General features: G+C 51.1%; 1 protein-coding gene across 1 annotated transcript in view; it reads right to left on the reverse strand.

The window, feature by feature from the left end:
- The window catches only part of LOC138510389 (cyclin-dependent kinase inhibitor 2A-like), a 193,491-nt gene extending 188,398 nt beyond the window's left edge, over nt 1-5,093 (reverse strand). Inside the window, exon 1 of the mRNA XM_069626005.1 lies at nt 4,950-5,093. Coding sequence (XP_069482106.1) covers nt 4,950-5,081 — 132 coding nt within the window. The 5' untranslated portion in view covers nt 5,082-5,093. The remainder of the gene's footprint in view (nt 1-4,949) is intronic.
- Nucleotides 5,094-13,576: the final 8,483 nt, after the last annotated feature.

Raw genomic sequence — 13,576 nt, forward strand, 5'->3', positions numbered from 1 at the left:
CAGGGCAACTGCAAAAGTAAATCAGACTCTGATTGAAGGTATGGTTCCCAGGGTTGGAACAGACAGTGAAGCACTGATATTTTGGTGCATTCCATGCCAAGTGACCCGCGCTGCCCCTCCTTAGGCTCCAACTCAATCCATGCCCAGAGGACAACACTCCTGGAAGAACACGAGTGCCAACTTGGGGGTCTCTGCCCAGTAAACATGGCAGTAGTTGTGGATGAATTCTCACACTACCTAGAGGTACAAATTGTCAACTCAATGGTGGCAATTGCAGGTATCCTGAAGATAGAGAAAATATTTGCAGTTCTCGGTCTTCCCACATCACCAGAGAGTGGGACAGCTCTCTCTTTCAAGGCACAGAATTCCAGCATTTTTGACAGTCTAAATATAAATAATGCAAAATCACTATGTGCTGTCCCCAGGCAAATGGGGATGCAGAGTGTTTATGTGCAGACTTAAAAAAAAAACGTAGAGTTGCCATTACATACCAAGAAAATCCTGAGTCAGCAATATTCCAATCCCTCAGAGTTTACCAAACCACACCGCACATGGCCACGGTACTTGTGCCAGCCCAAGGAACACCATTCCCACCATTCCAGGCTGGAACCCAGCACAAATGAATGCTCAATGATGTGCCTCAAGAAGGAACCAACAAAACATAGCTTATGGGAAAGGACCAGGAACTAAAGAACCAACACTTGGCATCAGAGATATCATCCTTGTCAACAACTTGAGGTCACAAAGCAAATATGCCCTGTCATTCAATCGATGGCCAATGATTGTCACAGCCAAAGAAGGCAGCGAGGTGACAGCCCAACATGGCTCTTCCTGCATAACTCGGAATTCATCACATTTCAAGCATCTTCCAGGAGTCCAGTCACAAGTCCTACATGACACAGCGAGAGAACGGGGAGATAAAGAACATGAAGTGGGAGGAAAATGCCTTCAGACGGCACAATAAATGATACCGTGGAAAAAATACCAAGGACTGAAGAGCATCCTGACACTACACCCCAAAGGAAGAACCATCTGCCTGACGGTCCACCCCAAGAGTTCAGACTCGACCACCAGAATGGGGTAATCCTAAACAAAGAAACTTCATGAACTTTGTTGAAGAACGGGAAGGGGTGATATGGTGTCAAGAGGACACTGTATCAACCCAGATGTGCGTAGCACACGCAGCCCACATGCTAACATGCACGCAATAACGGGGGACTCCAGGTTGCGTCACCACATCAATAAATTCATGGGGCTCAGTGCACGAGTCAAGGGCCCCATGTGGAACGCACCATCTCTGTCCTCATTATTGTGGTCTCCTGTCTTCATAGTTCCGGGGTTCTGTTTGCCTCATGCTGTGTCCCCAAGCCACAAAGAGCCTCCTGCTGAGTCCTCAAGATCCAGAGGGTCCCCTATCCAAGTGAGTTATCTACCAGCTGAGGATCCTGAAGATGAGTCCAGTCCAGAGGGCTGAGGGGGCCCTGCAAGGTAAGAAACACCATGCATTGCTTTTCCTGGACCGCACCCATCCTCCATGCCCATGTGCAGTCAGATCATTTTATGAAGAAAATGAAGACTGTTTACATAGCGCTGGTGCTCAATTTGTAAAAAAAATAAGTGCCAGGGCCCAAATATTTTCTAGCACTCCTGTGACATTGCGGGTGAGCTGCTCCCCACCACTGCTGCCACCACCCGTAGCTGCTTCCCAGTGTCACCTTATTTGGGGTTAGACTACAGCTCACACCTGCTCATTGTGCTTGATGGATGCACTGACTACTACCATGGATGCATGGTATTATTTAGAATGCGAACATTTCGAAGACGAAAATGTCGAATTCTAAATGTTCGTATTCGGAATAATAATCCCACAGCTAAACTGCTTTTGTGTACCCCGGTCCTTCTACCCCCTTACTTACCCTTTGGCAGCACACTACTCTGTGTGCCACCGGCCCCTGCAGCGCCAGTTCCCTTCACTTCCGTGAATGGGAACCGGTGCTGCAGGGTCCGTTTTTATTTGTTTTCCAAAACTTGTTTTGGATGCGGGGGACACCCCTGTAACCCCCGATTCCATTATAGTGAACCCTGTTTCCCTTGTTCGCTATAATGAAAACCCAGTGGTTAAAATGTTCGGCATTTTCGCCTGTAGGTAATTTTGTTCCAGCTGAAATCCGATCATTTAACCATTTGGTTTTCTATTTTCGATATTTTCGTGCAGTACCATGAACACTTTATAATTAAAGTGAGCCTGAGACAATAAGTGCTGGGGCTCAAAAATAAGTGCCAGGGCTCAGCCCTGGCAAACACCCCCACACATTAAGCACTGCATAGCGCCCAGTGAAAGCTAAATCTCGAGTAGGCGCACTCAGATTTCAGTTTGGCCTGGCTAGATTTAGGCGTGAGTATCAAGTCGCCGATGCATCCGTTATTTCGGTATGGATGGCTTCTAGGAGTTCCTGATGGATTGGAGTCTGGCTTGGCGATATGTACATCAAAAGGACGCTGCCATCAATGGCTCCCAACTGGGTGGGGAACACATTCACCTGCACAGGTAAGAGCCGGCGGCGCCTTGAGCGCTCACACCGCAGCTGTCCCCTCCTCCTCTCGCAACATTACCCAGGTGGGCTGCCCGGCCCCGCTCCGCGGTTGCTGTGAGCAGCCCCCTGCCTTGCCGCCTACCTTCGCCCTTGGCATGGCTTGTAACCCGGTAAGGCAGAGCCGTGTCTCTCCGCCCCTCCGTACGGCCACGGACCGCGGGGCTCGCTCTGGTTCTTATCCAGGCTGGGGAGTGGGTCTAGGCCCAGTGACACCCCCGGCAAGTGGGGGAAGACGAAAGTCACTGCAACCTCGCGGGAAGGGCTGGCAAATCTCAGAAGAGCTTCCTAGCCAGGGTGGACTTGGAATCAAGAGGCCCTGGAGATCATTTTCAGAGTGGCCCCATATTGCACATATTCAGAAAGCCAAAACTTTTCCTATGACAACATTTTGGAATAAAATAGGTTACAACAAAAAATAGGCCCAGGGTGCAGAGGCCTACCGGGAAATCCAGTCAGAGTTCCCTGTAGGCCGGTAAGTGTTGGGCGCTGTTTTCGTTTTGGGATAATTTCTTATATGGCCAGATTGTCCTAGTGACAAAGTGCTGCCACCTCCCCATAGGCCCGCAACCATTGGCTCTCCAGATGCTTTGAACTAGAAACCCATCAGCCCACCGAACAATGGTACAAGGTCATGCCAGTTGCGGTCCAAAACATCTGGAGATGCGCAGTTTGCGGACCCCTGCCGGGGATCTCATTTGTAATTCTTTCTAGACCGCTGAGCGCTGCGTGTAAAGTTGTGTCGGAACAATGGACGTTGGGTGCACGTTCACCTCCTTTCTTAATTCAAACAGCTGCATTGGAATTGGACTTTAATTTCTTGGGATCATTTATTGTAACTATTTTAGATCCTGTATTTAAACAAGCTTGACAGTTCTATAGGGGTACGAACTTGTGCTACTTTTTAAAAAATATCCTCGGAAACAATAACGTTCCGAAGGAGGCTGACGGGGTGCAAATAAATGGTAAACTTCCCCGACCACCCTTACCACATATGTACGGTCCAGACTGGCCTCTGAATGTACAGAAATGTACCGCACTGCATAGACTCCTCCATCCCTACGCGCTACTAGCACGTTGGCGGGGATTTAGTCTTGCGAATTTCAAACAATTCAGTTCAAGGGGATGGGGAAACTCCCGGCTTCTTTAATGCAGCAGGACCATTTCGCCAACTCTGCGCCATTTCCTCGGCACGGGCTCTGGGCGACGCTGCAGGAGATGCCAGGTTCTGCCAGGGCTATGAAGAGGAAAACAAGTGGTTCACTGAATGGACGCCCGTGCATTGCTTCCAGCCCTAAATCGACCACGCCCGGCCCTCCATGCAACCCCCCCACGCCCCAAACACCCAACGCACAAATAGGTACAACAGACGTGTATTATTGTACACCATATGAAATTCGAGTGAGGTAATTGGCTTCAAATGTATTTTAAGAATTGTGTTATAACTGCTATAAGAAATATGAAATGTTGTAATAAGTAGTGACACTATTAGAATTCGCGTTGGTGGGAAACCACTGGAGCTCCCATCCTTTGGGAGGGAACTCTTTTAGCTGAGGGAGGGGTCGGGTCGGCAATGGGTATTTCGCTAGATGCATCCAAGGCATGAGTTTAATCACAGAAATCGCAGAGCACGCAGTGTGTGTGCTGGGGTGGCTGCACATGGGATATAGAACATGCCTGAGTAGCCTAGTGATGTAATACGTCGATGTTAAGGCGGCCTGAATAGCCCCAATGATATAAAATACGTCATTAATTTATAACGAGTTTAATTGTGCGTGTTTTTTTAATGAAATGACCGACACGCGTGTGCGCAAGCACCGATATACACCGTTCCACACTTCCAACACTTTGTGTGTCAGTGGTGCGATACCTCCTTGGCAGAGAAGCCATGAAAACTCGCTCTTTTTTTCTAAGTCGCTTGTCATCACCACCCTTCTAGGTTTGCATCGTTTCACTCATATAAATAAGGACGCTGCAATGGGAAAAAGCAGCAACACGGCCTCATTTTGCAGCGTAAAATAACGGCCGGATCTGTATTTAATGCCCATTTCCAGACCAGATGCTTTGCTGGGGGGCGAGGAGGGGGTTTGGTTGTAGCCCCGGATGAAGTGCTATCCCATTTTTTTACTTAAACTCATGGGACAAAAACAACAAAGGGCTTCAAAGCCAGGGGGAAATCATGCTTTTTGTTTTGATAATAGCCGTCGCAGGAAACTAGCGAGAAATAATTGCGCTTAAGGCAAGCCAGAAGCTTACTCCACACCCCCGGTTTACACAGAGAGTAGCCAAAAAAAGTCAAGAACAAACACCTCGCTCCATTCAGGAGACGTTTGCGCAGTATTCCCTATCGGGGTGTACCTGGATGGCGGTGCGCCCGAACGCATTCGGAGCGTCGGGGTCCGCCCCGGCGTTCAGCATCTCCTGCACCCGCGGCCTGTCCCCGCGGGCGGCCACATCGGCCAGGTGCTCGCTCGCCGGGGCCGCCTGCATCGCGCTCCAGCTCTTATCTGCTGCTCTGTCAAAGCCATGCTTAGCCATTGACCAGGATCAGAGGGGCGTGGCTAGATACAGGCCGCCACCAATCCTGGCATCCCGCCCCTCTACAACCAATAGAAAAGAGGATGTGAGAGAAGTCCTCCTCCTCCTCCTCCTCCGCCACCCTGGCCCCCTCGGGCTGCCTTTGAGCCCGCCCCCGCCGCTCACTGGCCCTGCTTTTTCACGTGCACAGTATTTTCTCGGCCAAATCTCTTCAGCGCCACCCAGAAAGGAGAGCGACTTCCGCCCTTTCTGTTCTCCGAACGGAGAGGCCTCATCACCCCACCCGGGTTACGGGCTTAGCCCCCTTGCTCTTTCTAAGTAAGAACGAACAAAACAGATCCCTTTTTTGCAAAAGATCATGAAAAGGGGGGCTACCCCGGTTGAGGTGGACTCTGGTGCATCAGCAGTCCACGGCAGTCATTCCGTTCTCCCCAGTGATGGGAATGGAAACAATGTAAAGGGGGACCCCACAAGGGCCGCAGTGGAGGTGGAGTGTGGAGGTAGGGGCAGAGTACTGACGAAGCGGGGTTCCGAGGAGGCAGAGCTGGTAGTTGGAAAGGAAAGGACGTTTTCAAAATAATATGTTTTAAATGGTGTAATTTCTTTCATGCAGCGTCTTTCCAAACTCCACACTGTACATCAATTCCACTTTAAATCACTTCCATGGCAGTGCTGCCCCCAAAATACTGTTGGTAATGCAGTGCTTTTTCGTACATTAAGGGATCCATAGACACGCTCTACAGTAGAAGGTATCAGAGTAGCTCGGCAGTTTGAGAGGCCTTGCTGAGAGGTTCCATATTCAAAACTGGTTGGAAATCACATGCATATTTTGCAATTCCTTATACAAAAAAAAGTGCTATAAAATGTGTTTGGCCAGGGCATCGGTTGGGCTGGTGGTCGCTTGCTTATATTCTGGACAGAGGTGGGGTTATTTCTGCCCCTGTAGTGCAAATCAAAAGTTGGTACCCATGAACACACAGTTTAATTTCCTTAAAACTGCTGTCAGCACAACCAAAGTATTTGTTTGTGATTAACCAGTTTGACAAGCATATAGCATCTTTATAAATATAACCTGTGATAAAACACAAAGGGGCGCACAAATTGCAGAGTATGTGTGGTCGCCTGACCAAAAAAATAAAAGAAAACCAGTGAATGCAGGCATCATTTTTCAGTTCGGAAATTACTTTTGTTTTTCTATGGAAGTGGGAAATGCACATTTGGAAAACAATAGTGTGCCCAGCAAGTGATGCCCCCTGCCTTTCAGACCAGAAGAAAGAAAACAGGCTGAGCGCAGACTCAGGGATGACGGCCGGTGAAAGGCGCAGGTCCCCGAGCTCCCAGCTCCCCCTCGGTGACATTGGGGGCTCGGCATAGCCTGGCCAGGCCTGAGGCAGGCCGGGTGCCGAGATCCGGCCAGACATCTGATGCCGTATCTAGGACCCGGCAAGAGCCGGCCCAATGGCCAACGCTGGTTCTCCCATTTCGTTTGCTGTGACGTTTTAAACTCACCCGCTGCCTTTCAAAGTGCATGGATACGATGTCATTCTAAAGTACATAATATCCGACCCCACACTACACGGAAGCATTCTCTAATTCACAATGCAGGTAATAAAGCACACGAATACAATGCGCTCGTATTACAACGAAAAAAACATAAAGGCATTGTCAACGCGAATCCGTGCACGGAGGTACGGGGTTTATTCTGTCTTTGTTACACGACGCGGTTCATAAAGACAACCCGTGTCCTTGCTCTCCGGATCCACTTGTGGAGCCAGAGTCTGCCCAGCGCCCGCTCCTTAGCTCCACTTCTGAAGGTTTCTTTGCCTTAGGAATGGCCACAGCTTCGGGATGTGGCACAGCTGCTGCCGAGCTATTCACACGGCCCAGTCGCCCTCTCTCTATGTATTAGCGGCCTCCAGTCGCCCTCTCTCTATGTATTAGCGGCCTCCAGTTGCCCTCTCTCTATGTATTAGTGACCTCCAGTCGCCCTCTATGTATTAGCGGTCTCCAGTCGCTCTCGCTCTATGTATTAGCGGCCTCCAGTCACCCTCTCTCTATATATTAGCGGTCTCCAGTCGCCCTCTCTCTATGTATTAGTGACCTCCAGTCGCCCTCTACGTATTAGCGGCCTCCAGTCGCTCTCGCTCTATGTATTAGCGCCCCCCAAATTCCATCCCCTACCACGCGTTTTGTCTGTTTCCCCATTTCTTATCATCTATGCTCATCTCCTCTCATATACAAGTCTCTCGTCTGCTTAACTTTTCCCCTTCTCTTCCCGCCCCCTTCCATTCATTTGGCTCTTACAAGGGCGAAACCAAACTAGGGGAGGCGAACTGTGGATGGGAGGGGCCACTTCAGAAACTTGGGAGGGGCAAACTTGGAGGCTCCGCCCCCTCTGTTCTACCCCAAGGCTTGTCTGGCATGGGGTCATGTATCAAATGGTAGCATCCCCGTATTACACATAAGCATGCAAGCACACACACAATTACACATTCACTCATTAATTTAAACATCCCATTCACGATACACTTGCTCATTTACATACCCACCCAAGCCCCATACATCATACACTCATTCACACCTACTCACTCACACATATATTGCATACACACTCCTTGCACACATGCATACATGCAGGTCCGGCCTAATGGCAGGGTGAGCCTGGCGACCGCCTGGGGTGCCATAGCCCCCCAGGAAGCCAGCTCGGGGAGCCTTTCAAGGTCTACCCCGAGCTTGCGTGGTGGGAGAAGTGACCCTTCGAAATTAAGGGGGTAATTCATAGAATTTAGGGCAGAAGCAGCGCACGTGGGCAGCGCAGAGAGGGAGCGTGCGCCAGCCGTGTGCACTAAACAGCATTCTGACGCACCGCGTATTCAAGGATTTCCCAAGCCATTTGGAGCCATGGCGCAGCGAACATCCCGCAGCGCCAGTTGCGCCCCCAAGAACGCCCCTTTCGCAAGGAAAAGCCATCGAAATCCCTAATATGGCCCAAAGGGCCGTGTTAACCCTTGACCAGCTTACAGGCCCGCTACACTGTAATGGCGTCAAAAACTACACGTACCCCGCTCGCGGCAGCCAAAACGCGTGAAAATGTACTTGCGCACCCCCTTCAATGCGCGTACCCCACTCGTGGCAGCCAAAACATGTGGAAATCAACTTGTGCACCCCCTTGAATACGCGTACTCCGCCTGCGCCAGGCAAATTGCGTGGAAAAAGTCCCCACTGTGGTGTGGTCAGGGGTGATGGGCTGCCTGCGGGTTATGGTCTGGGGTGATGGGCTGCCTGCAGGGCATGCCCAGGGGTGTAGGATGGTCCCATGTTGTGCGGGCTGCCTGCGGGTCATGGTCAAGGGTGTTGGGCTGCCTGTAGGGCATGGTCAGGGGTGATGGGCTGCCTGCGGGTCATGGTCAGGGGTGATGGGCTGCCTGCAGGACATGGTCAGGGGTGATGGGCTGCCTGCGAGTCATGATCTGGGGTGATGGGCTGCCTGCGGGTCATGGCCAGGGGTGTAGGCTGGTCCCCTGTGGGGTGGGCTGCCTGCGGGGCATGGTCAGGGGCGATGGGCTGCCTGCGAGTCATGATCTGGGATGATGGGCTGCCTGCGGGTCATGGCCAGGGGTGTAGGCTGGTCCCCTGTGGGGTGGGCTGCCTGTGGGGCATGCTCAGGGGTGATGGGCTGCCTGCAGGTCATGGTCAGGGGTAATGGGCTACCTGCAGGGCATGGTCAGGGGTGATGGGCTGCCTGCGGGTCATGGTCTGGGGTGATGGGCTGCCTGCAGGGCATAGTCAGGGGTGATGGGCTGCCTGCGGGGCATGGTCAAGAGTCTAGTGGGGGGGCCTGTGGTGTGGGCTGCCTGCAGGGGGTGAATTTGGGTCCTCACCACACTGGTGTGCGAATCTGGGGGTACGCAAGTGAGCTATACATGCGATTTCGCTGGGGCGAGCGGGGTACGTGTATTCCGGGGAGTGCGAGTGAGCATTTCACGCAATGTCGCTGGGGAGAGCGGGGTACGTGTATTCCGGGGTATGCAAGTGAGCTATACATGCGATTTTGCTGGGGCGAGCGGGGTACGTGTATTCCGGGGAGTGCGAGTGAGCATTTCACTCGATGTCGCCGGGGCGAGCGGGTTACGTGTATTCCGGTGTACGCGAGTGAGCTATACACATGATTTTGCTGGGGCGAGCGGGGTACGTGTATTCCGGGATCCGTGAGTGAGCTATACACACGATTTCGCTGGGGTGAGCAGGGTACGTGTATTCCGGGGAGTGCGGGTGAGCTATACACACGATTTCGCTGGGGCGAGTGGGGTACGTGTATTCCGGGGAGTGCGAGTGAGCATTTCACGCGATGTCGCTGGGGAGAGCGGGGTACGTGTATTCTGGGGTATGCAAGTGAGCTATACTTGCAATTTTGCTGGGGCGAGCGGGGTACGTGTATTCCGGGGTACGCGTGTGAGCTATACACGCGATTTCGTTGGGGCGAGCAGGGTACGTGTATTCCGGGGAGTGCGAGAGAGCATTTCACGCGATGTCGCTGGGGCGAGTGGGTTACGTGTATTCCGGGTTACGCGAGTGAGCTATACACATGATTTCGCTGGGGCGAGCGGGGTACGTGTATTCCGGGATCCGCGAGTGAGCTATACATGCGATTTCGCTGGGGTGAGCGGGGTACGTGTATTCTGGAGAGTGCGAGTGAGCTATACACGCGATTTCGCTGGGGCGAGCAGGGTACGTGTATTCTGGGGTACGCGAGTGAGCTATACACGCGATTTCGCTGGGGCGAGCGGGGTACGTGTATTCCGGGGAGTGCGAGAGAGCATTTCATGCACTGTCGCTGGGGCGAGCGGGGTACATGTATTCCGGGATATGCGAGAGAGCTATACACGCGATTTCGCTGGGGCAAGTGGGGTACGTGTATTCCGGGGAGTGCGAGTGACCATTTCATGCGATGTCGCTGGGGCGAGCGGAGTACGTGTATTCCGGGGTTCACGAATGAGCTACACACGCGATTTCGCTGGTGCGAGCGGGGTACGTGTATTCCGGAGAGTGCAAGTGAGCTATACATGTGATTTTGCTGGGGCGAGCGGGGTACGTGTATTCCGGGGAGTGCGAGTGAGCATTTCACGCGATGTCGCTGGGGCGAGCAGGTTACGTGTATTCCGGGGTACGCGAGTGAGCTTTACACACGATTTCGCCGGGGCGAGTGGGGTACGTGTATTCCGGGATACGCAAGTGAGCTATACATACGATTTCGCTGGGGTGAGCGGGGTATGTGTATTCCGGGGAGTGCGAGTGAGCTATACATGCGATTTCGCTGGGGCGAGTGGGGTACGTGTATTCCGGGATACGCAAGTGAGCCTTACATACGATTTCGCTGGGGTGAGCGGGGTATGTGTATTCCGGGGTACGTGAGTGAGCTATACACGCGATTTCGCTGGGGCGAGCGGGGTACATGTATTCCGGGGAGTGCGAATGAGCATTTCACGCGATGTCGCTGGGGAGAGCGGGGTACGTGTATTCCGGGGTATGCAAGTGAGCTATACATGCGATTTTGCTGGGGCGAGTGGGGTACATGTATTCTGGGGAGTGCGAGTGAGCATTTCACGCAATGTCGCTGGGGCGAGTGGGTTACGTGCATTCCGGGGTACGCGAGTGAGCTATACACATGATTTCGCTGGGGCGAGCGGGGTACGTGTATTCCGGGATGCGCAAGTGAGCTATACGTGCGATTTCACTGGGGTGAGCGGGGTACGTGTATTCCGGGGAGTGCGAGTGAGCTATACATGCGATTTCGCTGGGGCGAGCAGGGTACGTGTATTCCGGGGTACGCGAGTGAGCTATACACGCGATTTCGCTGGGGCGAGCGGGGTACGTGTATTCCGGGGAGTGCGAGAGAGCATTTCACACAATGTTGCTGCGGAGAACGGGGTACGTGTATTCCGGGGTATGCAAGTGAGCTATACATGCGATTTTGCTGGGGCGAGCAGGGTACGTGTATTCCGGCGAGTGCGAGTGAGCATTTCACGCAATGTCGCTGGGGCGAGCGGGTTACGTGTATTCCGGGGTACGCGAGTGAGCTATACACACGATTTCGCTGGGGCGAGCGGGGTACGTGTATTCCGGGATACGCGAGTGAGCTATACATACGATTTCGCTGGGGTGAGCGGAGTACGTGTATTCCGGGGAGTGCGAGTGAGCTATACATGCGATTTCGCTGGGGCGAGTGAGGTACGTGTATTCCGGGGTACGCGAGTGAGCTATACACGTGATTTTGCTGGGGCGAGCGGGGTACGTGTATTCCGGGGAGTGCGAGTGAGCATTTCACGCGATGTCGCTGGGGAGAGCGGGGTACGTGTATTCCGGGGTATGCAAGTGAGCTATACATGCGATTTTGCTGGGGCGAGCGGGGTACGTGTATTCCGGGGAGTGCGAGTGAGCATTTCACGCGATGTCACTGGGGCGAGCAGGTTACGTGTATTCCGGGGTACGCAAGTGAGCTATACACATGATTTCGCTGGTGCGAGCGGGGTACGTGTATTCCGGGATCCGCGAGTGAGCTATACACGCGATTTCGCTGGGGTGAGTGGGGTACGTGTATTCCGGGGAGTGCGAGTGAGCTATACACGCGATTTTGCTGGGGCGAGCGGGGTACGTGTTGATGCCGTTTACTCCTCCTCCGACCCCATCTTTAAAGACAGAACCTCCTCTGCCTGTTTTCAAACCTCTGATTGCCCTGAAGTTGTTGGATCATTGTATTTCAGAAACTGCGATCCCCACTCTTGATCATATCAAAACCTCAGCTATAGAACAATACATGACGAAACATAAACTAAAGTCAGACATTTTGGCTGATCAATGTGAAGGTGGTCCAGTTAAACAATCTATGAATAACTCTGATCAGATACAAAAACATATCCCCTTGCCTCTACCTGATCGGCTTCTACTATTACCCGCTCCTCTTTCCAACCATGGCATTAGGCAATCTGTCCTGAAGAAGCTTGATTTAAAATATAATCTTCATTCTTTGATTATTAAATGCAGGCCCCTACCCTTTTCCAGATATGATCTGAATCGGTCCAGTATTTTAGCAACCTTTGGGGATATTTTTGTTCTTGAGGATATTAATACTTCCGATGTTGAACAAGTGGAATTTCCTTTTATCCATGATCTTTCTACTGCCCGAATCTGGCTACGCTCAAGAGTGGTCCTGAACACTCTGTGGGCCGCCCGCTTCGAGTTATGGGAAATGGGATTTGAACTCTTGACTGATAATTTAAGATCAATCCCAAAACCGGTTCCATATAATGGGACGCAGCAATCAGTAGGTGACTCTACTAAGCTAGCTTCTAGTTCCAAAAATCCTACACAGAATCTGACAAAGTGCAACTGCCGGTGTTCAACCTCTCAATCTTAATTTACCTGCCGGTCAACTCCTTTCATTACTAAGTTGGAACACCAGAGGCTTCAGACATCTTCTCTCTGCCACCACTACTAAATTGAGAGATTATGACATTGTTCTCTTACAAGGAACATGGTTAACCCATTGCCCCTCCTGGGATGGTTACCATATCATTCTAAACCCTGCAATTTCAACTGCTAAGGGCCGTCTGATGTCTGGCCTGATGGTGCTGTTTAAATCATCCTCGTATGTTTCCTTCATTTCATATGAAGCTCTAACCCCATACCTTCAGCTTGTGCAATTAACTATCACCAAGATCAACTATTTTATAATCAAAATATATTGGAATCCTGTGGCCCTCTCAACAGATTCATTCATAAAAACACTCAAGTATCTGTGGGAAAAAATATACCAACTGCCGGTGCATAGCTATGTAATCTTAGCAGGGGATTTAAATCTGCATTGTTTGGATAAACCCAAATCGACCTTTGCTGAACGACTACTACGTTGGAATACTTTTATACACTCAAAAGATATGATCATGGTTAATGGTGCGTTCCCTGGGGACTGTCTGCCCCATTCCACCTGGAAGAGAGAAAACTCTACAGCGATTATTCATTTTATTTATGGTAGTCGGCAATTGTTTCAATCTTTAAAAGGTTTTCATGTTTCTGTAACTACTGATAGTGATCACTTTATGCTGAGTCTTAATTGGCTGTGTAGTACTAACAGTTCTAATTTCACCCCATCCACAATGACAGGTGTGATACAGGTTAACTGCAGTCGGAATAGACTTCACTGGTGCAAATCAAAGTTTTTGCATTTTGCAGAGAGGCTTAAAACCATATTTACAGACTCTCGATCTACCATTGATTGTCATTTTGATTATTCCAAACTAATGCATCAGTTTGCTTCACTACCTAAGCCAACAAGACTTCAGTCCTCAGCTCATAGTTTTGACTTAAACATGCAGAATAGAAAAGCATTGACTTGCAACCTTAAACATTCTTACTGATGCCGACATTTCAATAGATACTCTTCTCAATAA

This window comes from Ambystoma mexicanum, chromosome 6p (genome assembly GCF_040938575.1).
Source record: "Ambystoma mexicanum isolate Mex_15411 chromosome 6p, UKY_AmexF1_1, whole genome shotgun sequence".
Taxonomy (NCBI): Eukaryota; Metazoa; Chordata; class Amphibia; order Caudata; family Ambystomatidae; genus Ambystoma; species Ambystoma mexicanum.